General features: G+C 59.2%; 1 protein-coding gene and 1 long non-coding RNA gene across 3 annotated transcripts; one reads left to right on the top strand and one right to left on the bottom strand.

Annotated features, from left to right (window-relative positions):
* Nucleotides 1–1103: 1103 nt before the first annotated feature.
* LOC136169735 (uncharacterized) lies at nucleotides 1104–3988 on the bottom strand. The gene is made up of 3 exons (XR_010663432.1): nucleotides 2519–3988; nucleotides 1802–1856; nucleotides 1104–1225 (listed from the first exon to the last, which is right to left on the bottom strand). It is a non-coding gene; the product is annotated as an uncharacterized lncRNA (long non-coding RNA).
* Nucleotides 3989–7293: 3305 nt separating this feature from the next.
* Nucleotides 7294–25046, top strand: LTBP3 (latent transforming growth factor beta binding protein 3). 2 transcript variants are annotated; one of them, XM_065937719.1, is made up of 28 exons: nucleotides 7294–8108; nucleotides 10957–11286; nucleotides 11445–11647; nucleotides 11819–11924; nucleotides 12120–12212; nucleotides 12319–12441; nucleotides 12962–13120; nucleotides 13211–13396; nucleotides 13946–13962; nucleotides 14039–14111; nucleotides 14290–14379; nucleotides 16412–16537; nucleotides 16622–16753; nucleotides 16885–17013; nucleotides 17247–17369; nucleotides 17584–17706; nucleotides 20373–20495; nucleotides 20741–20860; nucleotides 22022–22150; nucleotides 22447–22614; nucleotides 22797–22880; nucleotides 23186–23314; nucleotides 23418–23555; nucleotides 23650–23790; nucleotides 23936–24097; nucleotides 24197–24277; nucleotides 24359–24490; nucleotides 24628–25046. In XM_065937719.1, exons 1-28 carry the CDS (start codon nucleotides 7790–7792, stop codon nucleotides 24777–24779), a joined length of 3891 nt encoding a protein of 1296 aa, XP_065793791.1. In that variant the 5' UTR covers nucleotides 7294–7789; the 3' UTR covers nucleotides 24780–25046. The 2 variants fall into 2 exon arrangements, with proteins under 2 accessions (XP_065793791.1, XP_065793792.1); XM_065937720.1 differs by lacking the exon at nucleotides 13946–13962 and having other exon boundaries at nucleotides 13211–13397; nucleotides 14038–14111.
* Nucleotides 25047–25151: the final 105 nt, after the last annotated feature.

Below are 25151 nucleotides of genomic sequence, written 5' to 3'. Positions count from 1 at the left end.
GGATTTGACCCCTGTTCCAGGAAGATCCAGGGCTTCCCAGTGGTGCTAGTGGTAAAGAACCTGCCTGCCAATGCAGGAGAAGTAAGAGATGTGGGATCGATCCCTGGGTCGGGAAGATCCTCTGGAGGAGGGCATGGCAACCCACTCCAGTATTCTTGCCTGGAGAATCCCATGGACAGAGGAGCCTGGCAGGCTACAGTTCAAGGGGTTGCACAGAGTCAGACACGACTGAAGTGACTTAGCACACACCCACACCAGGAAGATCCCACATGCTATGGGGCAACTAAGCTTGTGTATCACAACTACTGAGCCCAAGCTCTAGAGCCTGTGCTCCACAAGAGAAACCACCGTAGTGAGAAGTCCACGCACCACAAGAAGGAGTAGCTCCAGCTCACTTCAACTAACAAAAATCCAAGTGCAGCAATGAAGACCCAGTGCAGCAAAAAAGAAAGAAATAATAAATAAACAAAAATGTAAATAGATATATAATTGAATTGAGTTAAGATGAATGAAATAGCCTAAAAAAAATAATAATACTCAACTTTTGGTGTATTTTTTTTTTCAAACACAACAGAAACTTTATTTCCACAATCCATGTGAGATTCCTGAACCTGTGCCAATGAGGCAAGACAAGTCCTTGTCTCTCAGGCTTGTTAACTGACATGTAAATAAACACAAATGCAAGCCCAGCTTACACACTGTTGCCAAGTAACTCCTAGTCCCTGCTTTAGAATCATCATCACAGGGGATGCTCAAAGGACAGTCAGTGTCAGCAGCCCCTCAGAGGAACTTTCGGTGTATTTTATCTTGGGGCCGGGCACTGCACTAAGAGCTTGAATTACCCGCTCCTTTAAGCCTCAGGACAGCACTGTGAGTTGTTTCTTATCATCATCCCCAGAGTGCAGATGGAGAAGCTGAAGCCTAGACTGGTTAAGGGATTTCGCCCCAGTTACCCTGCTGGGAGGGGGCAGGGCCTCCACCCAGGCCTTGCAAGTCTACGGTCAGATTCTCACCAGTGGACTTTTCCTGGGTTCGGAAGGTGGAGACAAGAGGTGGGGCTGAAGATCCTCTGGCTGATCAAGCATGAAGACTGGCTCATTTCTTTTTCCAGTCCCATCTCTCATGCTCTTCATTACCATGGGGACACATCAGAGGGACTCAGGGACAGCCACTCCACATCACTTGGAGAGAGATGCTTCAGGGCAGAACTGTCCCCTCCAGGCCTCTGAAATTTCCAACCATCACCTTTAGAACCTACCACCCCAGAGCCGTTTCTTTCTGTAGAGCCTAGAAGCTTCCCAAAGACATTCACAACTCAGAGAGGAGTCACAGAGCCTGACACACAGTCAGCCCTCTTTCAAAGGTCTTCTCCCTGTCCTCCCAGGCAGCCAGCTCCCATCGGCAGCCCATTTTGGACTCCAGTATGTGTGCTCAGCTGCTCAGTCATGTCCAACTCTTTGCGACCCCATGGACCGCAGCCCACAGGCTCCTCTGTCCATGGGATTTTCCCAGCAAGCCTATTTTGGACCCCAGGCCCAGATAATAATGAAAAAAGCTAACATAGGGACTTCCCTGGTGGTCCAATGGTTGAAACTCCACGTTCCCAATGCAGGGGGTCTGGGTTGGATTCTTAGTCAGGGAACTAGATCCCATATACTGCAACTAAGAGTTTTCATGCCAAAAATAAAAAAGATCCCACGTGCCACAACTAAGACCTAGCGCAGCCAAATTAAAAAAATGAATATCTTCTTAAAAAGATAGAAAGAAAAGAAAAAAGAGGTAACCTATACTGAGGACTTACCGTGTAGCCAGCATCCACCAAGGGTTCGTGAATGTCAGCTGCTTTACTTCCTTGTCTGAAAATGAGGAAGGAGGCATAGAAAAGATGAAGAATTTTCCCAATGCTCACAGAAGGTATTCCAGAAAACTACCACTGTGTTATGCTGCCTCCTGAAACCTAACTTCCGTTACACAGGCTGGGGCCACCCTGTCCAGCCAATGCGCCTAAGGAAGCATCAGGAACTCTAGGGTTGAGTCCTGGCATGTCCAACTCTGTGACTCTACGAACTGCAGCCCACCAGGCTGCACTGTCCATGGGATTCTCCAGGAAAGAATAACTGGAGTGGGTTGCCATACCCTCCTCCAGGGGATCTTCCCGACCCAGGGATCAAACCCACATCTCTTGTGTCTCCTGCATTGGCAGGCGGGTTCTTTACCACTAGTGCCACCTGGGAAGACCCAGTAACGTAACCTTGGCCAAGTCCCTGCCGTCTCTGGGCCTCAGGAACCCCTCTGCACAAAGGTGCCCTTCCCTGATGTTGAGACAGACAGACCATTCCTTGGGCTGCCATCCCGGGGCTCTTCCTTGCCCAGTTCCAGCAAAGCCCCGTATTGCCCTCAGGGCCCCCGCCCTCCTATTTTTAGACTATCTGTGGGACTCCTCTCCTTCCTCCTCCCAGGAACACCATGTGGGTTTTGGATCAGGCCAGCCTACATTCAATCCCCACATCTTACTCACCAGATGAATCGAGTCTAATTGTTTCATCTTTTACAGCCTCATTGTCTCAGTCCATTCAATCAGTCAACAAACTCCAGTGCCCTCTGAGTGCCAGGTCACGTGCTAAGATCTGGAGGCAAGGTTGTGCTTCCTGGGAGGGCGTTGAGATGGACAATAAGTAATCAAACCCATAGAGAAGAATGCTTCAGGCTGTGACGAGGACTAGCAGGAGATAAACAGGGGATGTGACTCAAAGGGCTGGGGGTAGCTGTTTTAGAGAAATGCCTCCTGGAGGCAGGAACTAGAGTCACGAAGGACTAGGCCCACGGGGAGGCACAGAGGACCTTGCAGGCCAGGTGAGCAGAGGGAAGCTGAGGTTTTATAAGCTGAGAAGGAGCATGGTTGGAATTAGTTTGTTTTTTTTTTTTTGGTCACACCTTGCATTGTGTAGGATGTTAGTTCCCTGACCAGGGATTAAACCTGACCTACTGTAGTGGAAGTGCAGAGTCTTCACCAGTGGACTGCCAGGGAAGCCCACTGAAAATCAGGTGTTTTTTTTTTTTTTTTGGCTGTGCTGTGTCTTCACTGCAGCGAGCGGGCTCCCCACTGCAGTGGCTTCTCTTGTTGTGGAGCAGGGCTTTAACTGCATGGGCTTTAGTAGTTGTGGCTCCTGGGCTCCAGAGCATAGGCTCAATAACTGTGGCTCACCGGCTTGGCTGCCCAGTGGCACCTGGACTCTTGCCAGGCCATGGATTGAAACTGTGTCCCCTGCATTGGCAGGCAGGTGGATCCTTTTTTTTTTTTTTTTTCAGTCTGGATAAGCTAGGAAGCCCACCAGACTCCTCTGCCCATGGGATTTTTTTCAGGCAAGAATACTACAGTGTGGGCAGGTGGATTCTTAACCACTGGATCATCAGGGAAGTCCTGGAATCAGGTTTTAAAAGGTGAGTGGTGTACCAGGTAGAGGAGGAATGGGCAGGAATGGCGGTGTGGAGATCCATTACATGGCCGAAGTGAACTGGACTGAGCACAGAGGTCATGGTCTCCTTGGACTTACAGAAGAACTTCCATCTAGGAGGCATGCTGGTCAGTTCTAGGAAGCTGGGGTGCCTGGGTGTGGTGACACAGGAGATGCAGAGGGAAAAGGCGGACAAGCTACAGACACTCCCTGGTTGGACCGTTGCAGTGAGCCCTGCAGATCCACTCTGCATCTGTGTCCGCCAGGCCTCATGCCCCAAGGCCAACCCTGCCTGCTCTGTGGCCTCCCCCCGCTGCCTACAGGCTTCCTTTGGGGTTTGGGCCTGGGAGGCTGGGCTGGACAAGAGGAATATGATTTCCAGAGCTTCCTCCCTGCTGGCTGCAGGAGGACAGGTACAGCCAGTGTCCACAGAAGGCCGAGGCTCCCGAGTGCAGGCTCCCCACCACCACCCCTCTTCAGCTCCAGCTTCTGTGGCTCCAGGCTTCAGTTAATGTTCATCACCCACGTGAGGGTGTCCACCGCTTCCGGCTGGGCCCCTGATGAGCTTAAGTGAAAGTGAAAGTCGCTCAGTCGTGTCTGACTCTTTGTGACCCCATGGACTATACAGTCCATGGAATTCTCCAGGCCAGAATACTGGAGTGGGTAGCCTTTCCCTTCTCCAGGGGATCTTCCCAACCCAGGAATGGAACCAGGGTCTCCTGCATTGCAGGCAGATTCTTTACCAACTGAGCCATCAGGGAAGCCCTGGTGAGCTTAAGGAGCCTGGCAATGACAGTAGCTAAATGTATGGAGCACTCACTGCGTGCCAAGCACGGGGCTGGGCGCTGGCCCCCATGGCTCCCAGTCACTCAGCCCCCTCAGCAGTCCCCGGACAGAGGCTGCCTTGCCTCCATCCTTCCGTCAGCAGCATTAGCCACCCATGGCCATGCTCTCCTCCCAAAACACTTGCTTCTCTGGGCTCTCTGACATCATACTCCCGGTCTTCTTCCCTCAGCTTCCTCCAGCTGCTCCTTCTGAGTCACTTCAGACTCTGCCTGCTCCCTCTGACCTGGGTGGTGACCTCCCTGGTTCTCCCTGACCTTCTCCTCCCCAGCAGAGCCCCTCCTTTCCCGGGACTGTAAATGCCCATGTGTGCTGAGGACACCCGCGTCTTCAGGGCAGGCATCCTGGCTGAGCTGCACATATCTGGGTTGAGATGTCTCTACTTGGATGACACAAGCATCTCAAACGCTCAGTCATGTCCAACTCTTTACGAGCCCATGGACGGTAGCCTACCAGGCTCCTCCATCCATAGGATTTTCCAGGCAAGAATATTGGAGCGGGTTGCCATTTCCTTCTCCAGGGGGTCTTCCCGACCCAGGGATCAAACCCCAGTCTCCCGCATTGCGGGCAGATGCTTTACCGTCTGAGCCACCAGGGATGCTCTATCTCAAACTCAGCAAGTTGCAAACAGAACCCACACTCCTTTGGGGGTTTCCCTCTCCCCTGCCACCTTCCTCACCCGCCCGGGGGGCTCAGGCAGACACCTGGGAAGCATTCACACCACCTGCCTCTCCGGTACCCTCCACTTCACCTAGTCTCTGGATTCCACCCCCAAACACATCTCTACCGCGTCCAGGTTGTATCGTCTGTCCTGGGAAGATGGCAAGAACACCCTTCTTACTCTGATACAGTTCCACTGCGATGAAAATAAAACTCAGACTCCTCACTGTGGCCTCCCGCCTCCGCCTCCGGATGCTCTCTCTCTCTGCCTCCCCACCCTGTTGCTCCGCTGGCCCTGTCTCAGCTCCTGGAAGAAATGAATCTCTTTCCTACCCCCTACCCCTGCATGACAGTGTCAACTGTCCCCTCCGCGATTCCCCTCAATCCCTCAGGCCTCCTACAGCCTTCCCCCCTCACTGGGCAGATCGCACACCCGTTAACTCCTGCTCCTCCTCCAGCTCTTGGTTTAAAAGTCCCTTTGTCAGAAGGGCTTCCTGGACCTCAGATCTCACCACTGCTCTCGTTCCCAGCTCCTTCCTCTTCTCTGTCTTAGTACCAACCTCTGGCACAGCCTCAGTCAGGTATGAATTGATCTGTTGCCTTTCTGTCTCCTCCAGGGCAGAAGCTCCAGGAAAGCAGCGATTGGTTCTACCTGTTAACAAGTGCATGTTGGGGACTTCCCTGGTCCAGTGGTTAAGACTCCATGCTCCCCATGTGTGGGGCCTGAGTTTGATCCCTGGTCAGGGAACTAGACTCCACATGCCGCAACTAAAATTTCGCATGCTGCAACTAGAACCCAGCGAAGCTTAATTAATTAATTAATTTTATAAAAAGAGCACGCAAGAGGTTCCTAGTTTGTTGAATGACTAGATCTCCATTTTACAGGTGAGAAAACTGAGGCTCAGCAAGATGAGGACTCTAACCCTGGTCTGCTTGTAATGTGTTCCAAGGTGAGTCACACCCTGCTGTGGTGAAGGAGGGTCAGGTTCAGATGAGTATGAGGGAAAAATAATCGGAAAATGCTTAGCCCTATGTCTGGCAGGTGGTGAGCATCAGTACTCCTCAGGCCTCAATGTGAGACCAGAGACCCCCTCCAGGGAGTGTGGGGGCGGTCCGTACTTACACACCCTCTTCTCTCTCCTGGGGACACGGGACTGCCCCCATCTTACTCCTCCAACACCTGTCTATCTGAACAGGACCTGAGCCCACTGAGCAATTTGGGCAGGGGTCCACTAAAAAGTCTCCCTCAGTCACCCCAAATAAGCCCACCCTCAAAGTCAAAGCCATGAGTCCCTTACACAACTGTACCTCGTCATGTACCTGAACCCCCTTTCCCTCAGACTGCAACCCCTGTTCCCCTCGGAGAGAGGGTGTCACCCTGTCTTGGCTGTGACCCGCTCCTGAGGGACCCTGGTCACACTCACGCCCTGCTGAGTTCTGTGGGTCAGAGACTGAATCCGGGGGTCTCCCCTGGCCAGGCCCCCGGTGATATGGCCTGGGCACCAGGCCACTGCAGCCCTTGAGGGCCTCCCTTCCAGACCAGTGAGCAGGCCTGGCTCCTCTCCAGCCTTGACCCAACTCAGGGCCCTTCCCCAGTCCCTGCCAGCCCCTGCCCTGGGGCCCTCAGGCATCACCCCCCTCCTCCCGGCTGTTAGCCTGGGAAGGGGGCCAGGCCCTGAGCTCAGACCTTGGCGATTCTAGAGTGTCTGAGGCCCAGAGCCAGCCCAGCCAGCCCGGCCCGACAAGGCAAGGGGCGGGGGCAGGGTGGGCACCGGCAAGCCATTTACTGGGGGTTGGCAGGCAAGTTGGATTTCAAACTTTGCTCTATCTACTCTTCTTCAGGGCCCCATGAATTTCTTCCTGGGACCCCACTGAGGCCCTGGTGAAGGGGTACCCCCTCCTTGAGTCTTAGTGGGCAGGGGTGGACCGGTACTCATGAGAAGTGACTGAGAGGTGATGAGACCCCGCATGTGCAAGGGAGGCTGGGCCAGGGCTGGGAGCCCTGGGTTCCAGCACCACCTGGCCTCCCACCAGCCGCGCGACCCCCGGGCCCAGCCCATCTTCCTCCCCCAGCCTCGGTTTTCCACTTGGATGCTGCGGGGCGGAGGTGGGCGCGGGCCTCCCGGCCCCGCCCGGAGGAATCCGGCGGGGCGGCCAGCGGTCCCAGGTGAGGGCTCGCTGGAGCGGGCCCAGCGCGGCGGCGGCGGGTTCCGGCGGGCCGGGCATCTGGGGCGGGGACCGCCCCCCCAGCCTCCACCCGCCCGCACACCCTCGCTCCCCCAGGCGGCAGCGACGACGCTTTAAACAGAAAAAAACTGTCTCCCTGGCCCGGGGCCAGCGTCCCAGCCCCCCTCGCCGCCGCCGCGCCGCGCTCCAGCCAGGGAAAACAACTGCTCACTTCTCCCTGCGTCCGCCCCGCGCGCTCCCTGCTTCCCGGCGGCCGCGGGAGCCCAGCCCGGCCGGGGGAGGCGCGGAGCGGGCCGGCCGCCCGGCCTTCCTCTCCTCTCGCTCCTCCTCTCCGCCTCAACTTGCTCCGGCCTCCTCTCTCCGGCCTCACGTTGGGGCCTCCGCAGGCCCCCGGCCCCGGCTCGTGGCTGGGCTCCTTCCCGGGGTGGTGGAAGTTTCTGGGCTCCCCGCGGTCCAGCCTCCATCTCTCTGCCTCTCACTGGGCCCGCGCCCGCGCCTGCAGTCCCCTCCCCGCGCGCTTCCTCCCATCCTGTCCCTCGCTGCCCTCTCTGAGACTCTCCCGGGGCTCCCGGCTTGCTTATCCCCCTCGGGCGTCGGGACCATCGCCCCCGCCCGGGCGCGCCCCCCGGGTCCTGCGGCCCCGGATGCCCGGGCCCCGTGGGGCTGCTGGCGGCCTGGCCCCTGAGATGCGCGGGGCGGGGGCGGCGGGGCTGCTGGCGCTGCTGCTGCTGCTGCTGGGCCCGGACGGCGGGGCCGAGGGGGGGCCGGCGGGCGAGAGGGGCGCTGGCGGGGGCGGGGCGCTGGCCCGCGAGCGCTTCAAGGTGGTCTTTGCGCCGGTGATCTGCAAGCGGACCTGTCTCAAGGGCCAGTGTCGGGACAGTTGTCAGAAGGGCTCCAACATGACGCTCATCGGAGAGAACGGCCACAGCACCGACACGCTCACGGGCTCCGGCTTCCGCGTGGGTGAGGGCCGGGGGCGCGGGCGGGGGGCGCGGGGAAGGCCAGCTCCGGGAGCCCACGCAGGAGACATGGCTGCAGAGGCCTTGTGACCCTGGCGACCGTGGGTTCAGAGAGCCGAGCCGGAGGGCCGCCGGCCCCAGGGGCTTCAGGGGGCTTGAGAGGCTGAAGTGCTGGGGCCGGAGTGGGGAGGGCTGCGTGGAAGCCTGAACCTCACAGCTTCGGGTTGGGGTTGAGGCCTAAGGTGTGGGGTCATGCTGGCGCCCTGGATGGCACAGGCTTCTAGGAAAGTGCTGGGTTCTGAGAAGGAGTCAAGGTCGACAGGCAGGGGCTTTTGCAGGGATGCAAGCTGGCGCAGGTCTCAGAGAAGGGTTAAGTATTCCCCCTAGAAACAGACTCTCTGGAAGAAACAGGAAAAGTCTTTAAAAAATGTCTCAAGTAGGGCCTGCCAGCGGTAGACACCTGCATTCCCTGGGAGGAGGAGCCAGGCTGAGGCTGGGAGTGAGGGAATTAGTTACTGGCGAGGTCTTAGAGGGGAGGGGCGTTGAGGCCTAACAAGTGGGGAGCAGGCCTGGAGGCAGGGGCTGGCTTGGGTCCTCGGTCTCTCCTTTTCCTGATGCCCCATCTGTGCTTCCCCCAGAAGCTCTGAACAGTTCCGCCTCAGAGTCTCCCCTCAACCCCCCAACCCCTGAAAACTCCCCCGTTCTACCTGGAGCCCACCCCTCTCCCAACATCGCTCTTCAAAGGGCCAGGCCTGGGGCTCAGCGCTCCTCCCCCAGGGCCCTGTGGGCCAGGCTGGGGGAGGTGTCCCAGCAGTAATTACCCTCCCGGACAGGGTAATTAGGCCAGGCCCAGGATGGCACCAGCCAAACAGCCCCTCTTACACACTCCGATACTCACATAGCCACTACAGATCCGAGGCACCCCACAGATGCGGTCCACGGTTCTCATGAGATGTGTGTGTGGGTCTGTGTGTGCACGCATGCTTGCACATGCATACACGCAGGGGTATGCCCGGGCTTTGGGCTGGCACACGGGGCTCAAGCACAGGTTTCTTTGTGTTATCTCGGGTGCACGTCTGCAGTGACTATGGGAGTGTGTATGCAAGCCTGTGTTGGTGTCAGAATCAGTCTGTGCATGTGTGTGTGTGATGAGATGACTATGCATGTGAGTGTCCCTGGGCCCGGCCTCCCAAGCCCCCTGGCCATCCTGCCCAGGCTGCTGTCTCCATCTGTGCTGCCCACATCCCTCAGGCTCGGTGCCCAGGCCACAGTGGGCGGGTGTCACTGGGAGGTCACCCTCACCGCTGTGGGTGACTCACTGGGAGGCAGGAAGGAGAGGATCCTGCCTCCCCTAGCCCAGGACACACCCCTTCTGCCCTGAGAGTCTGGCCCCCAGAGGCCGGGCAGGATGGGCTGGGCTGGGCTGGGCTGCCGGTAGCCAGGCCCCAGTGACCTTGCATGTGGGCCGTCCCTCCAAGGCCCTCCAGGTGTTCAGGGGGCAGCACTGCCACCTCCCCATCCTAGGAAGTGAGGGCAGTCCTGGGGGAGGGGCCGGAGAGGGGCTGGGCTTGGTGCAGAGCGCAGGTCCCCAAGGCTGGATTTCAGATGTGAGTGTGTGACAGACAGACAGACATCCCATCAGCTCCCTGAGTTCACTCCTTCACTCATTCCCCCAGCACCTCCTTTGGCACTCAGAGCTGAGGCAGAGGGTGGGTGGGATGTAAGGAAAGGCTCTCCTCCTGGGGGAGGGGCTGGAAGGATATGATGTGAATATGCACAGATGGGGACTAGGCTCTGAGTGGGCAGAAATGGCATGGGTCAAGGCAGGGAAGCAGAAGACGTGGCACGTTTGTAGGAAACAGGAGATGAGTCCTGGAGCGTAGGATGCATATGGAAAGAGCAGACGGGATGGGCCGAAAGAAGGTTACTTCTGGGCCACGGAGAGCAGGCAGGGAAGCTAGCTGGGAGCAGGGCTGTGTCTGTGCCGGAACTTTGCCTGAGGCAAGTTTCTTTGGGGGTGCTTGGGATGTGGACAGGCAGGGGAGGGGCAGGGGGCATGGGGAGGAGGGAAGATGGATTATGAGACATTACAGAGGCCGGAACTGGAGCCTCAAAGCTCAGTTATGAATGACTGGGCAGGCAGGGATCCCAGTGGTGGTTCAAGGCCAAGAAGAGGTGGGGAGGCAGAATGCTGCTTTCTGACAGGGTCCCCTGGGTGGAGTTGCTTAAGAGAGGTCCCAGGGAGGCACAGCTCAAGTTGGCAGCGGTGAGGTGCGGGCCCTGGGATGGCTGAACAGAGGAAGGGAGCGCCCAGAGAGGGCTGAGTCAGGGAAAGGATTGGGGGGCAAGGGGAAGGAAGCACCAGATAGAGACTGAATGTCCAGGAAAGGCCCAAGGGGAGGGAAAGGCTAGTCCACCACCATCATCATCAGCTGCTACTGCTTATTAAACGCCCTCTGTGTACTAGGCAGTGTGCAGAGTTTTGGACAGGCCTTGCTTCATTTAATAGATGGGACTGCCCTACAGAGGAGGACACTGAGGCTTGGGAGGGGAAGTCTGTCACTCAGGGTCACGCAGCTGGCACAGGGTCTCCTGGCTAGGATGTAAGTTCAAGATGCCAGTGGCCCCTAGGGTATAAGGATGTTGGGGGACCTAGAGGGTAGTGTGTGTGTGTGTGTGTGTGTGTGTGTGTGTGTGTGTGTGTTTGATGTGCTACTAAGGCCAGCTTCCCAGGGAGGACAGAACCAGTGGGTGGCTTGGAAGTAGGGAGGAGGAGAAGGAAGAGACAGGATGTGGGTCTGGACGCTGGCCACAGGGGTCTGCCTGGGCCCTGACCCACCTCTCCTCCCCAGTGGTGTGCCCCCTGCCCTGTATGAATGGCGGCCAGTGCTCCTCGCGAAACCAGTGCCTGTGTCCCCCGGACTTCACGGGTCGCTTCTGCCAGGTGCCGGCTGGAGGAGCTGGCGGAGGCGCTGGCGGCTCAGGCCCTGGGCTTGGCCGGGCCGGGGCCCTGTCCACGGGCGCGCTGCCGCCCCTGGCTCCAGAGGGCGAGTCTGTGGCCAGCAAGCACGCCATGTACGCGGTCCAGGTGATCGCCGATCCGCCAGGGCCCGGGGAGGGGCCCCCTGCCCAGCATGCGACCTTCCTGGTGCCCCTCGGGCCAGGACAGATCTCAGCGGAAGGTACCAGGCAATGGGCAGACCCCAGGAGGCCGAGGTGGGCGGGCACTGGAGGGGGTGGGCAGGACCCGGGCGGGGGCCAGCCCTGGAGGAACTCCTTGCCGCCACCTGCCACCCAGCGCTGCGGGGCAGCCCTGAAGCCGCCGTGCCCCGCCCCCCAGTGCAGGCCCCGCCCCCCGTGGTGAACGTGCGCGTCCACCACCCGCCCGAGGCCTCGGTCCAAGTGCACCGCATCGAAGGGCCCAACGCCGAGGGCCCGGCCCCCTCCCAGCACCTGCTGCCGCACCCCAAGCCCCCGCATCCCCGACCACCCACCCAGAAGCCCCTGGGCCGCTGCTTCCAGGACACGCTGCCCAAGCAGCCTGTGAGTGAACCCACAGACGCCGCTCAGGGCCGCCCTGTTCCAGTCCACCGGGTTTGCTCAAAACTGGGTGGGTCCTGCAGGTTGAGTCGGGGGAGGAGGAAAAGGGCCCGAGGAGGGAGGCCAAGTGGGGGCTGGGCAGCCTGTGACCCCTGTCCACGCTCCTCTCCCTAGTGTGGCAGCAACCCCCTCCCGGGCCTCACCAAGCAGGAAGACTGCTGCGGGAGCATCGGCACCGCTTGGGGCCAGAGCAAGTGCCACAAGTGCCCCCAGCTGCAGTGTGAGTGCCCTGGCTCGGTGAGATCTCTGCCCCTCCCCACGGGGCACACCCTCCCCCAGCCCCTCCCAGCCCTGCAGCCTGAGCCTCTCACTTCCCACCCGGTTCCCCGCAGTACCCCATTCCCCTCCTCAGTGCCGTCCCTTCCCTCTCTGCAGCCCCCGTGTCCTCTCCTGCCATGCTGTCCTCTCTCCACAGACACAGGGGTGCAGAAGCCAGGGCCTGTTCGTGGGGAGGTGGGCGCTGACTGCCCCCAGGGCTACAAGAGGCTCAACAGCACGCACTGCCAGGGTACGGGCCAGTTGTCACTTGGGGGGGGCGGGTAGAACCATGAGGTTCCTGGAGCAGGTCGCTGTCACCCAGCCTGGAGGGCACAAACTCTCACTTATTACCGCAGACATCAACGAGTGCGCGATGCCAGGCATGTGTCGCCATGGTGACTGCCTCAACAACCCTGGCTCCTATCGCTGTGTCTGCCCACCTGGCCATAGCTTGGGCCCCTCCCGCACACAGTGCATTGGTGAGACTCGGGGGTCCTTGGAGGTCATGAAGCACGGGTGGGAGGGTAAGGCTCCAAACAGTAAGGATCAGAGGTCACAGAGGTCAGAGTGGGGTCAAGAGTTGACTGCTGGAGGAGCAAGATCTAGAGCAGATGGGGTCAGGGATCAGTGGGTTCAGGGAATTGCATGAAATCTGGAGTAAAAGGTCACATAGGGTCATGGGTTATGAGGAGGCAGTTATGAGGTTACGAGGTTATGAGAAGGTTATGAGACCAGGGGCTTGATAAGTGGGAGGGATAAAGTCTAGAACAGTTAGAATCAGGGATCAATGGGTTCAGTGGTCACAGAAGTTTCAAGTATTACATGAGATCAGAATAATACAGGTTTCAGGAATCAAATGAATTCAGGGTCATGTGGGGTCAGGGACCACGTGAGAATCAAGGCCTCCTGTGCCAGAGAGGTGAGGTCTGGAGCAGCTGGGAAGAGGGACATGGGCAGCATTCAGACCCAGATGCCCATGCCCATCACTGGCCCCTGCAGCGGACAAGCCAGAGGAGAAGAGCCTGTGTTTCCGCCTGGTGAGCCCTGAACACCAGTGCCAGCACCCCCTGACCACACGTCTCACCCGCCAACTCTGCTGCTGCAGCGTCGGCAAGGCCTGGGGTGCCAGGTGCCAGCGCTGCCCGGCTGATGGCACTGGTGAGCCAGGGGCCTTTGGGGCTGGGGGGCTGTCTGTGAGCCTGCCTCTCCAGGAAGACCTCACTTGCCTGCCCCTTGCTCTGGCCACAGCTGCCTTCAAGGAGATCTGCCCAGCTGGGAAGGGGTACCACATCCTCACCTCCCACCAGACGCTCACCATTCAGGGCGAAAGTGACTTTTCCCTTTTCCTGCATCCCGATGGGCCACCCAAGCCCCAGCAGCTGCCCGAGAGCCCCAGCCGGGCACCACCACCTGAGGACACAGAGGAAGAGAGAGGTCTGGCCCGATCCCTCCTGTTTCCTGACAGTTGCAGAACCCCTAGGTCTGACACGTTGACCCTTGACCCACAGTTAGGACCTGAGTCTAACCTCTAACTCCTAATCCCAGACTAGCATTGACCCCTGGAGCTGACACTCTGACCCCTAACCAGTGTTGTAACTAAGCCCAAGATGTCACCCCTGATCCATGGGATTTGATCCTTTATTGCCCTCCAGGTTCAATCCTCTGACACCAGGACACCTGAGATTTCCAGATCAGGGCACTAATGCAGCTCAAATGCTGCCTCTAGATCTGACCCTCTGACCCCTGACCCAGGGGTTTGACCCTGGCTATAACCTCCCAAGCTGAGGACCTTGTCCAGCCATCGCTTCACTGACTTGTGATGAAAACATCCCCCGACATCAGGATCTAAACCTTGTTGCTTGACCCAGAGACATGATCGTTGAACTCTTAGGGACTCTGACCACACATGCCCAACTGCCAATCCCAGACTTGACTCCCTTCTCCCAGCCCACCACTTAATGGCCCCGTCTTCTTCCCTTGTAGGGGTGAGCACAGACTCAGTGAGTATGAGAACCCAGGTGGGAGGGGCAGGGAGGCCAAGGAGACACAGAGGGTTCATGCTGCTGTCGCCCGCAGCCAGGGATTGAAGAGCAGTCAGCGCAGCAGAGCCACCCGACTGTCACCATATCTCCTGCCCGGCCCTACCCGGGTGAGCTGGGCGCTGTAGGGACCAGTCCTCAAGGGCTGTCACTGCCGGGGAAGTTCACAGCTTAGGCACCAGGGGGCGGTGCAGCTGGGTGTGAAGTTGCCGGCTCGGTGACCTGCGGGGAGAGGGGCGGCTCTGTCAGCCTCCTCACCCGCTAATGGTCGTGTGCTGCTGCCCGCAGAGCTGATCTCCTGGCCCCCGCCGCCCCAGTTCCTGCCCGACTTGCCCCCGTCCCGCAGTGCGGTGGAAATCGCCCCTACTCAAGTCACAGGTAAGACCCGCCCACCTAGGTCACGCCCCAGGTAAGCCACGCCCCCAACTTAGGGTTTCTCCTTCACCCCTCCAGTCCTTCTGGAGGGCTAACACCGTCAAGGGCTTACTGTGTGGGGAAGCCTCGGGGTGCAGCATTCTGAGACGCCACTCTGCCCTCAACTGATCCGAGTGGTGGTGGTCAGGCCAGTCTGAAGGCATTTACAGTCAATGAATATTTGTGGAGCACCTACTATGTGCAGGCACTGTTTAAGTGCTGGGGACGTAATAGTAAACAAAACAGACAAAAATTCCCTGTCCTTGTGGAGTAGACAGACAGCAAACAGATAAATGAGTCCAAATCTAGTGTGTCTCATAAAGTGAAAGTGAAGTCGCTCAGTCGTGTCCGACTCTTTTCAGGCCCCATGGACTGTAGCCTACCAGGCTCCTCCCTCCATGGGATTCTCCAGGCAAGAGTACTGGAGTGGGTTGCCATTTCCTTCTCCTGGGGATCTTCCCAACTCAGGGATCGAATCCGGGTCTCCCGAATTCCAGTCAGACGCTTTAACCTCTGAGCCACAGTGTGTCTCATAAGGGCTATGCAAAAGTAAATCAGAGAAGAAGGAAGAAGTCTGGGTATTGTGATCATGTGTAGAATGGAGATGAGAGAAGGCTTTCTGAACAGCGCTTTTAAGAGTGTTAGAAATTAACGATGAAATGTGGGAAAGAAATGGGCTAGCAGGTTGGGGAAAAGGACATTCCGGTCTGGGCAGAAGTTTGGGCAGAAGTTTGGGGAAAGGCATGGAAACATGAAACCCTGGTTTCATGGAGAAGAGAGACACCACACACAGATCAGTGTTTCTGAACTAGGAGAGGGCCAGCTCAGGGAGCTTTAAGAGGCTTGGATTTGATCCCAAAGGCTGTGGGAAGTGTCTGCATGGTTTGGGGCATCATAATAATTGCTAGCTATGGCTGAACAGTTGCCCTGGGCCAGGCACTGACTGGAGAGTTTTACATACTAAATACCATTTACTTTCTTTGTACTCTGTGAAGTGGGCACGGTTAGCCTCATTTTCCAGATGAGAAAACTGAGGCTAAGAGAGGTTCAGTAGCTGATCCCAGGTCACACAGTTGAGCCGGATTCAAGCTCATGGCTGTTTGGATTCCAACTGCAAGGAAACCACCAACCCGATTGAAAACTGGAGCCTAGATGAGCTCCTGGTGGAAGGTGGCAGCCCAGGAAATCTGCACAGGCTGGGATAAACCAGTGACAGCCTGGAGGCTGTGGGAATGTGGAGAAAGAGGCACTTGGGGAGACTTATCAGAGGATGGGGTGTTAAGGAGCCTAGGGAGAGGCACTCTAAGCAGAGAGAACAGCCTGCAAGAGCCCACTGGCCAGGTGTGTTTGGGAGGGAGTGGAGTTCAACCTGAGGCCAGGGCTGCCTGTGGCTTCCTGGGGCAGGGCTCAGGGGAGGGGCCCCTAGGAGAAAGAGGTGGGAGGCAGGGAGTACTGTGAATCCTAGGAAAGAAGGTAAGGAGGCTTCCTGGGTCTGATCACCTGTGTCAGTCAGGGTTCCCAGGAAACCAGCTCCTGCCTGCCTTGGGAGGGGGAGAAAAACTTCTGGAATGGGGGGGCGGGGCAGGCAGGTCCCTAAGGCAAGGGGCGTTGGTTCGCTGGTCTAGAGGATATTGGTGTGACTGAGGCTGCAGGGTTTGAGATGTCGAGGTGATTGGAGTCAGAGTATAGTAAGTGGGGAGAGAAGTATGAAGGGTCCTGGACTGGGGAGATGGGGATGCCAGGGACCTGGGATCATGGTTTGGAGCTACTTGGAGTTGTGATGTCGCGGGAGTTGTGATGGAGGTGTAGGGAATCCTAGGATGGGGGTGGGGGGGGCATGGCTGTACAGAGATCTGAAATCATAGTGCGACCAGGCTCAGGTATCGGCGTCGAAAGTGATGGGGTGTCCAGTTCTTCCCTGGGAACGTGGCAGAAAGCGAATGCTCCCTTCCTGCCCGCTCTGACCTGCCGCCCTTCCCCCGGGCGCCCCCCTCAGAGACGGACGAGTGCCGACTGAACCAGAACATCTGTGGCCACGGAGAGTGCGTCCCGGGGCCCTCGGACTATTCCTGCCATTGCAATCCCGGCTACCGGTCGCATCCGCAGCACCGCTACTGCGTGGGTGAGCGTGGCGAGGGTGTGGCGCGGGGGCGGCCCTGGCTCCGGACCGTCCTCTGACATCTCCCCACCCGCGCGGCCTTCTCAGACGTGAACGAGTGCGAGGCAGAGCCGTGCGGCGCCGGGCGGGGCATCTGCATGAACACCGGAGGTTCCTACAACTGCCACTGCAACCGCGGCTACCGCCTGCACGTCGGCGCCGGGGGGCGCTCGTGTGTGGGTGAGCACGGAGTGGCCGGGGGCGGGGCCGGGGGCGGACCCGGGGCTCGGCGGACCTGGGGGGCTCTCCACATTGCGTATCATCCCCTCCGCCTCTTTGCACTCCCCTCGCGCCCCCTTCCTCCCGCTTAGACCTGAACGAGTGCGCCAAGCCCCACCTGTGCGGCGACGGCGGCTTCTGCATCAACTTTCCGGGACACTACAAGTGCAACTGCTACCCCGGCTACCGGCTCAAAGCCTCCCGACCTCCCGTGTGCGAAGGTGGGGAAAACCCATCCGGACCGGCGCGGGTCCTCAGTGGTGCCTCGGCCTGGGGTGGGGGCGGAGGGCCTCTTTCCCGTCTCTGCCCAGCCCTGGGCCTCTCGGAGGTTTCGGTCTGGAACCCAGAGGGCCCGCCTGGTCGATCCGTGATAGAGGGAGGCCCTACCGAGGCCCCTGAGCATCTGGCCGGCAACGTTATCCCCAAACGAGTCTTCTTCCTCCCTCCTGCGCAGACATCGACGAGTGCCGAGACCCTAGCACCTGCCCGGATAGCAAATGCGAGAACAAACCCGGGAGCTTCAAGTGCATTGCCTGTCTGCCCGGCTACCGCAGCCAGGGGGGCGGGGCCTGCCGCGGTGCGCGCGAGCCTGGGGTCCGGGTGGGGGCGGGGCCCTTCGGGAGCTGCCCCTGTGATGGGGCTGGGCTATTGGCGTGGGAGTTTCGGTTCCAGAACCCGGCTTTCCCCGCGTAGGGGCGGGGGAACCCCCCCATCCTGGAAGGAGGGTCTCCCATCCCCCCCAGGACCTCGTCCAGTGGAGCGGGGTCCGAGGCAAGCCTTCTCCGCCGCAGATGTGAACGAGTGCGCCGAGGGCAACCCCTGCTCTCCAGGCTGGTGCGAGAACCTTCCGGGTTCCTTCCGCTGCACGTGCGCCCAAGGCTATGCGCCTGCGCCCGACGGCCGCAGTTGCCTGGGTGAGCTACGGCCCTCCCCGCCCTGCCTCCCGCCAGACTTGAGAGTCGAGGTTGGGGACCGGGTCACCCCATCTGTCGGACGGGAGACAGTTAATTCACAGACACCTTCCCTTCACTGACCCACTCACTTTCTCCGCAACCTGGCGGAGGAGGGGGCCGCGGAATTTCTAGGTAGGAAGGATCTTAGGAGGCAAGACTTGAAGCTGCGTTTGCAAAGCACAGTTACTTGAATATGGAGTGGGAGAGATATAAAAGAAAGGGGGTGTCAGTAGCCCCCTCCCTCCCCTCCGACAATAATGTTTCTTATGCATCAGGAGGTGGGCTGAGGGATGGGAGTCAGAGAAACTGGAGAACCCTAGACAGCGACTGTAGAGCGCAGGACTGTCGGCCTCAGTGGAGTCTGGGTATTTCTGGGAAACCTCAGGGGCACTGGGAGAAGGCGAGGCCTGAGTTGTCTTAAAGGATCAACAGGAGTTAGCCAAGCAAAGATAGGAGAGAGGGAAGAGCGTGCCAGGCTCTGTGAACACCAGCACAGAGTGTCTAGGGAAAGTAAGGTGTAAGTAGCGGGTGGGGCCGAGGCTGGCTGGTGAGGGGCAGGCCCTCACCCCCTGAAGGACCCACTTAAGCCCTGCCCGGGAGGTTGAACTTCACCCTGAAGGTATTAGGAGGTACCTGAAGCATTGTAAGGGGAAGAATGACAACATTTGCTATTTGTTCTAGAAAGTTCCTGATGCCCATTGTGGAGAGGGACTGGAGGTCTGGTGGAGACTCAGGACAGAGACAGTGGCAGATGTGATAATAGTGGCCTCAAAGATGGTCATGAGACTATGTGATATTAGAGAAATATTAAAACAAGTTACCTGGGCTTGTTAACTGGATGTCAAGGTGAAGGAGAGAGAGAAAGAGTCTCCAGGTTTCTAGTTTGGGTGAGTCAGCGGGTGCTGCTCACTGGGATAGGGTCCCTGGGGGTGAGGCGTGTTTGAGAAGGAAGACATTAAGTTTCACGTTGGAGAGTTGAGTGTGTGGTCCCTGTGGGTCTCTCAGAGGGTGATGCCCACAGAAGGCAGGCGTTCTAGATTGGAAGCCTTGGGCCAGACACACCCACTTGCGACTGTGGGCTGTGGAGCCTTGGGGTGCACGTTAGGGGGCGCTGTGGAGCCCTGGGGTGCACACTAGGGGGCGCTGTGGAGCCCTGGGTGCACACTAGGGGGCGCTGTGGAGCCTCGGGGTGTACAGTAGGGGGCGCTGTGGAGCCCTGAGGTGCACACTAGGGGGCGCTGTGGAGCCCTGGGGTGCACACTAGGGGGCGCTGTGGAGCCTCGGGGTGTACACTAGGGGGCGCTGTGGAGCCCTGGGGTGCAGTCAAGGAGGTTGAGTCCCGTGAGGGGAGCATTGTGGACACTGCCAGGTCGGCAGAAGGCAGGGGATAGGAGCGAGAAATGGGGCACAGGGGTTCTGGGGGGCCCAAGGAGCACTAGCCGAGGAGCTGGGGAGGGCAGGCATCTAGGGCAGAGGAGGATGCGCTAAATGCAGTAGAGAGGTCCTTGTAACTAAGAACTCAATGGGGAGACGAGCAGGCGGCCTTGGCAGGGTAGCTTCTGTGGCCTGAGGAGAGGCCAGAAGACGGAGGCAGCAGGTGAGGAAGAGCGAGTGGGGTGGAGGCTGTGGGCTGAGGAGAACGGCAAAGTTTGGACCTGCTGAAGGGCACGGGGGCTCCCTAGGCCTCCCTCGTGTCAAGGCCTGAGAGGAGGAGGAGAGGGCGGTGTGGCCACGCTGAGGATCTGGCCCAGCTGGAGGCCACATGGAGTGGAGCGGCCCCTGGTGCTCCGCGTGGTGGCCGGCCTCAGCCCCACTCAGCACCCGGCACCCTGAGAAGCAGTCTAGGGCTCTGACTTTGCCAGAACGGAGAGGAGGCAGGAGAGGCATTCAGGGGCCCTTGGGGAGAGGAGGTGGAGGAGAGGACGGGAGACCAGCAGCGGAGGCAGTGGGAAGGGAGTGGACGTGGGGATGGCGGGGGCAGCTCCCAGCCGCTCGTACTGAGAGCGAGTGGCTGGCGTTGAGGTGGAAGTCATGGACACTGAGGGAAGGAGGACTGTTGGATCGGAGGCTGGGCCTGGCTGGCCAGATGGATGTTGAAAACGCCCAGGATGGAGAGGAAGAGAGAGGGAAAGGGAGAAGAGCTAGGAAGGTGGGTGCTGATGGCAACAGAGAGGTGGGAGGCCGGTGTGCGGTTCAGGTGTCCTTCAGGAAGTGCATGGTTTGGAAGGAGTCTGGGGTGTGGGCGACTACCAGCTCCCACCAGAAAGGACTGCACAGAAGCGTGCTGCACAAGCGGAAGAAATTATTCCAGGAAAACTCTGTAAGTTTACTTACAGAGGGGAGGGGAGGGGCGAGAGCAGCGGACGGGGAGGACTGTGGTGAGAATGGACGAGGCATGGGAGGCCTGAGCTCTTTGGAGCCAGAGATGGCCCAGGGTTCCTGCCCGCACCTGGCCCAGTCATTAGGGCATGGTGTGCCACACGGGGGTGGGGTGACGGGCCCATGCTTGTCCCCAGCTCCACCTGCCTCAGCTCTGGTGCTCCAGGACGTGGGCAGGAGTGGGAAGAGGGGAGCAGAGACCCAGGACCACCCCATCCTAGCCCTCTGATGGCCCCTGTGCCCCACAGACGTGGACGAGTGTGAGGCTGGGGACGTGTGCGACAACGGCATCTGTGCCAACACGCCAGGCTCCTTCCAGTGTCAGTGCCTCTCTGGCTATCATCTGTCAAGGGACCGGAGCCGCTGCGAGGGTGAGGGGAGGCCTCAAGCTGGGGTGCTGGCCTGTTCCTCCCTGTTCCAGACCTTCACTGCACAGGCCCCAACCCCAGGGGCTACCTGTGAGCAAGGCTACCACTCCCATGACCAGCCCCCATCCAGATCCAAGATGGGCCATGGTGGGTGGGCCTTAGCCAGGGCTCTTCGGAAGCCTTGGCAGCCTTAGGTCGTGTGAGTGGGCTTTATCCCTGAGATTCTCCACCCCTTTGATTCTCTACAGACATCAATGAGTGTGACTTCCCTGCAGCCTGCATTGGGGGTGATTGCATCAACACCAATGGCTCCTATCGATGTCTCTGTCCCCAGGGACATCGGCTGGTAGGCGGCCGGAAATGCCAAGGTATGGGGGGATTGACTGAGAACTCCCAAGGAGCAATGGCAGTAAGCAGTCATCTCCTAGACACACTGTTGATCTGTCTTTGCATCCATCCATCCACTCATTCATCCTACTCTTTCACAGAAAATAATAACAGTAATAATGACAGTAATTAGATGATGCTTATTACTATATGCCAACTCACCCCTCAATGCATTCATCCACCAAGAGTTTACTGAGCACCTAATATTTGCCAGGTTCTATGCTATATGCTATGGCACCCCACTCCAGTACTCTTGCCTGGAAAATCCCATGGATGGAGGAGCCTGGTAGGCTACAGTCCGTGGGGTCGCTAAGAGTCGGACACAACTGAGAGACTTCACTTTCACTTTTCACTCTCATGCATTGGAGAAGGAAATGGCAACCCACTCCAGTGTTCTTGCCTGGAGAATCCCAGGGACGGGGGAGCCTGGTGGGCTGCTGTCTATGGGGTCGCACAGAGTCGGACACGACTGAAGCGACTTAGCAGCAGTAGCAGCATGCTATATGCTAGATACTGAGCAGTAACCCAGGGCTCCTTGCTAGGAAGACAGTCTCCTCTAGCACGGAGCCCTGGGTAAATTGATTCTTACAATTCAGAGTGCTCAGTGCCAAAAGACGTCTGGGCTAGTGATTAATTACAACAGAGAAGTGACAGTTGTATTGGAACTTGAAGTATAAACAGGCTTCCCTAAAGCATAAGTAGATTTCCTAAGCAGAGAAAAGCAAAGGATGGTATTTACCAGGCCCAAAGAAGAGTATTTGCAAAGCACAGAGATCTGGAAGCAGAGCCAGTTGTGTTTTTAGGGTGAGTAGATACCTGTGGCCTAGATATAGAGCTGGGGGTGTTAGTGGTTTAGAGCAAAGAGTGATGAGACAAAGATACTGGGAGACTAAACTGAAAGTCCCAGATGCTGAGCTGAGAGCCAGGGCTTCATTCTGTTAGGGTTTTTGAAGAACAATGCGCTGAATGTGTACACATCTACCCACATGCACAGACCTACACGAGTGGCTTTCCTGTTGTGTGTGCTTTGAAGCCAAAGTGGAAATTCAGGTTCTCAACTTGTGTGAGGCCCTTGAGGCCCACCCCCAGGGAGAGGGGGCTGGTTTCCCTCTGAGTGATTCTTTCTGCTCTCCTCCTTGAAGACATAGATGAGTGCAGCCAGGACCCAGGCCTGTGCCTTCCCCATGGGGTCTGTGAGAACCTGCAGGGCTCCTACGTTTGCATCTGTGATGAGGGCTTCACACCCACCCAGGACCAACACGGCTGTGAGGGTGAGTGCCCTCTTGGCTCCCTCCTCAATCTAGATGCTGCAGTTGGGTCTCAGAGTTGTACCTGGTCCCACCCTCTGGAATATGAGGAACAGGAAGAAATTTCTTTTGCCTGGGAGAGCCGGGCGGGACCAGCTGTCAGGCGGCCCCTGAATGCCACACTGAGGGTGGAGCTTGGCTTTCACATGGCAGTTGCGGGGAGCCAGGCGATGGGGGGGCACAGAGGGAAGAGGTTGGTGGGCAGTGTGGACAGGCAAAGACATGGTGCCGGACCCTGAGCTGCTCTCCCCTCCCCTCAGAGGTGGAGCAGCCCCACCACAAGAAGGAGTGCTACCTTAACTTCGATGACACCGTGTTCTGTGACAGTGTTCTGGCCACCAATGTCACTCAGCAGGAGTGCTGCTGCTCGCTGGGGGCTGGCTGGGGAGACCATTGTGAGATCTACCCCTGCCCAGTCTACAGCTCAGGTCAGGAGCCTGGCGGGCCTTTTCCCTTTCCTGAACCTCAGTTTCTTCATTTGGGACCGGATTGGGGAAGAGGGCCCCTTCCTGAGTTGGTGGGAAATGAGGTGAGAGCTCCGGCCCTACAGCCAGCACGCACGTGCTCAATCCTGCTCCTTTCCTTCCCCACGGCCACTGTCTTCCCGTAGCTGAGTTCCACAGCCTCTGCCCAGACGGGAAGGGCTATACCCAGGACAACAACATTGTCAACTATGGCATCCCAGCCCACCGTGGTAAGCCCCAACATGGCTCCGCCCACCTTGCTCGCCCCGCTCCGCCCTCCGGTTTGGACCGCCCCCATCCCTCCAGTGCTTGCTTGTCAATTGCGGGTACTGGTGTAAGGCCCGCCCACTCTCTCACCGACTGCCCCGCCCCTCTGCCAAGCCCCGCCCCACCACCTTAAGTAGGACTTGGGGAAAAGGCCATAGCAGACTTTTCCGCCCTTCCACGGTAAACGCCACCCCCATGTCCTCTGCTACGGGGCCTCAGAGGCCCGGCAGGTAGAGGGTACGGGCGCCCACGGCCTGTCGCTCTGCAGACATCGATGAATGCATATTGTTTGGGGCGGAGATCTGCAAGGAGGGCAAGTGCGTGAACACGCAGCCCGGCTACGAGTGCTATTGCCAGCACGGCTTCTACTACGACTCGAACCTGCTGGAATGCGTGGGTGAGTGCAGCTGCCCCCGTGGCCGTGGGAAAGCAGCCAGGAGACACGCACAACCACCCGACTCCAGGCCGGTTCCTACCACTCGCGTTTTTCCTCCCCTCAGACGTGGACGAGTGTTTGGACGAGTCTAATTGCCGGAACGGAGTGTGTGAGAACACGCGCGGTGGCTACCGCTGTGCCTGCACTCCCCCGGCCGAGTACAGCCCGGTGCAGCGCCAGTGTCTGAGCCCAGAAGAGATGGGTGAGGCCCGGGTCAGCCCTCTGGGGAAAGGGGAGGGAAGCTAGCCGAGCCAAGCTGTGACTTCCACCCCCACCCATCCACTTGCTGCCCGCAGACGTGGACGAGTGCCAGGACCCCACAGCCTGCCGCCCTGGTCGCTGCGTCAACCTGCCCGGCTCCTACCGCTGCGAGTGCCGCCCGCCCTGGGTACCCGGACCCTCAGGCCGCGACTGCCAGCGCCCCGAGAGCCCGGCCGGTGAGGGCGAGGGTCATCTTGGGCTCTCCAGAGCCCTGTGTGCCGCGTGGAGGCCCGGGGCCGCCGTTCCCACGAGGGTGGATTGGAGCGGGGGAGGGCGGTCCCTGCTTTGGGCTCCTCCCTGACGCCGGGTCCTCCTCCGCAGAGCGTGCGCCGGAGCGGCGGGACGTGTGTTGGGGCCAGCGCGGAGACGACGGCATGTGTGCAGGCCCCCTGGCCGGGCCCGCCCTCACCTTCGATGACTGCTGCTGTCGCCAGGGTCGAGGCTGGGGAGCCCAGTGCCGTCCGTGCCCGCCGCGCGGCGCTGGTAAGCATGCCCGAGAGGGGTTGGCCGGGAGGGAGTTTGGGGGCGGGAGCCGACGGGAATCAAAGCCATTGACTGTTGACCGCCCCCTGCCCCTCTCAGGGTCCCAGTGCCCGACGTCGCAGAGTGAAAGTAATTCTTTCTGGGACACGAGCCCCCTGCTGCTGGGGAAGCCCGCCAGAGGTGAGTGTAGTTGGAGGGACAGGCGGGTTCGCGGCCAACGCCGGGGGCAGTGTTGACGTCTCATTCTCTCCGCCGGCGCAGAAGAGGACAGCTCAGAGGAGGATTCGGACGAGTGTCGCTGCGTGAGCGGCCGCTGTGTGCCGCGGCCGGGCGGCGCAGTGTGCGAATGTCCCGGCGGCTTCCAGCTGGACGCGTCCCGCGCGCGCTGCGTCGGTGAGCCGCGCCGAGGGGGCGGGGCCAAAGGGCAGGTGGGCGGGGCGGGACAGGGCGGGGGCGGGCCCTGCAGAAACCAACGGGTAGCACAGCTCTGGCGCCCTCGTGAAGTCCTCACTTGTCACCCCCACTTCCAGACATCGATGAGTGCCGAGAGCTGAACCAGCGTGGCTTACTATGCAAGACCGAGCGCTGCGTGAACACGAGCGGTTCCTACCGCTGCGTCTGCAAAGCTGGCTTCGCGCGCAGCCGCACGCATGGAGCCTGCGTGCCCCAGCGCCGCCGCTGACACCACCCTCCGCCTGGACCTTCGCAATCACCGAGGGGTTTCCGCCCAACACTTGGGGCAAGCTCGGCTTCTCGCTGTTGCCCCGACTTGGGGCTCGGACCCAGGGACCCTTCGGGCCCGTAGACCCCTTCCCCGCGCCCCATGTTCCAAGGGCGCCCCTGCCGGTTCCGCCTGGCTCACAGGCAGACGTTGGGTGTCTCTGGCGCTGCCGGCCTTCCTTCCAGAGGGCATTTCCCAGAAACTGATAAATCAGATCATTTCTCTTTACTCTTGGTTTTCGAAGTAAATTGATGTTCATGTCCGTGATGGGCGCAGACTCCAAATGGCAGCGCCAGACTCCAGCCTCCTTGGAGGCGCTGGACTGAGCCCAGC

This window comes from Muntiacus reevesi, chromosome 5 (genome assembly GCF_963930625.1).
Source record: "Muntiacus reevesi chromosome 5, mMunRee1.1, whole genome shotgun sequence".
NCBI lineage: Eukaryota > Metazoa > Chordata > Mammalia > Artiodactyla > Cervidae > Muntiacus > Muntiacus reevesi.
The sequence above is the reverse complement of the archived record's forward strand: the minus strand, read 5'-3'. Positions and strand labels throughout refer to the sequence as shown.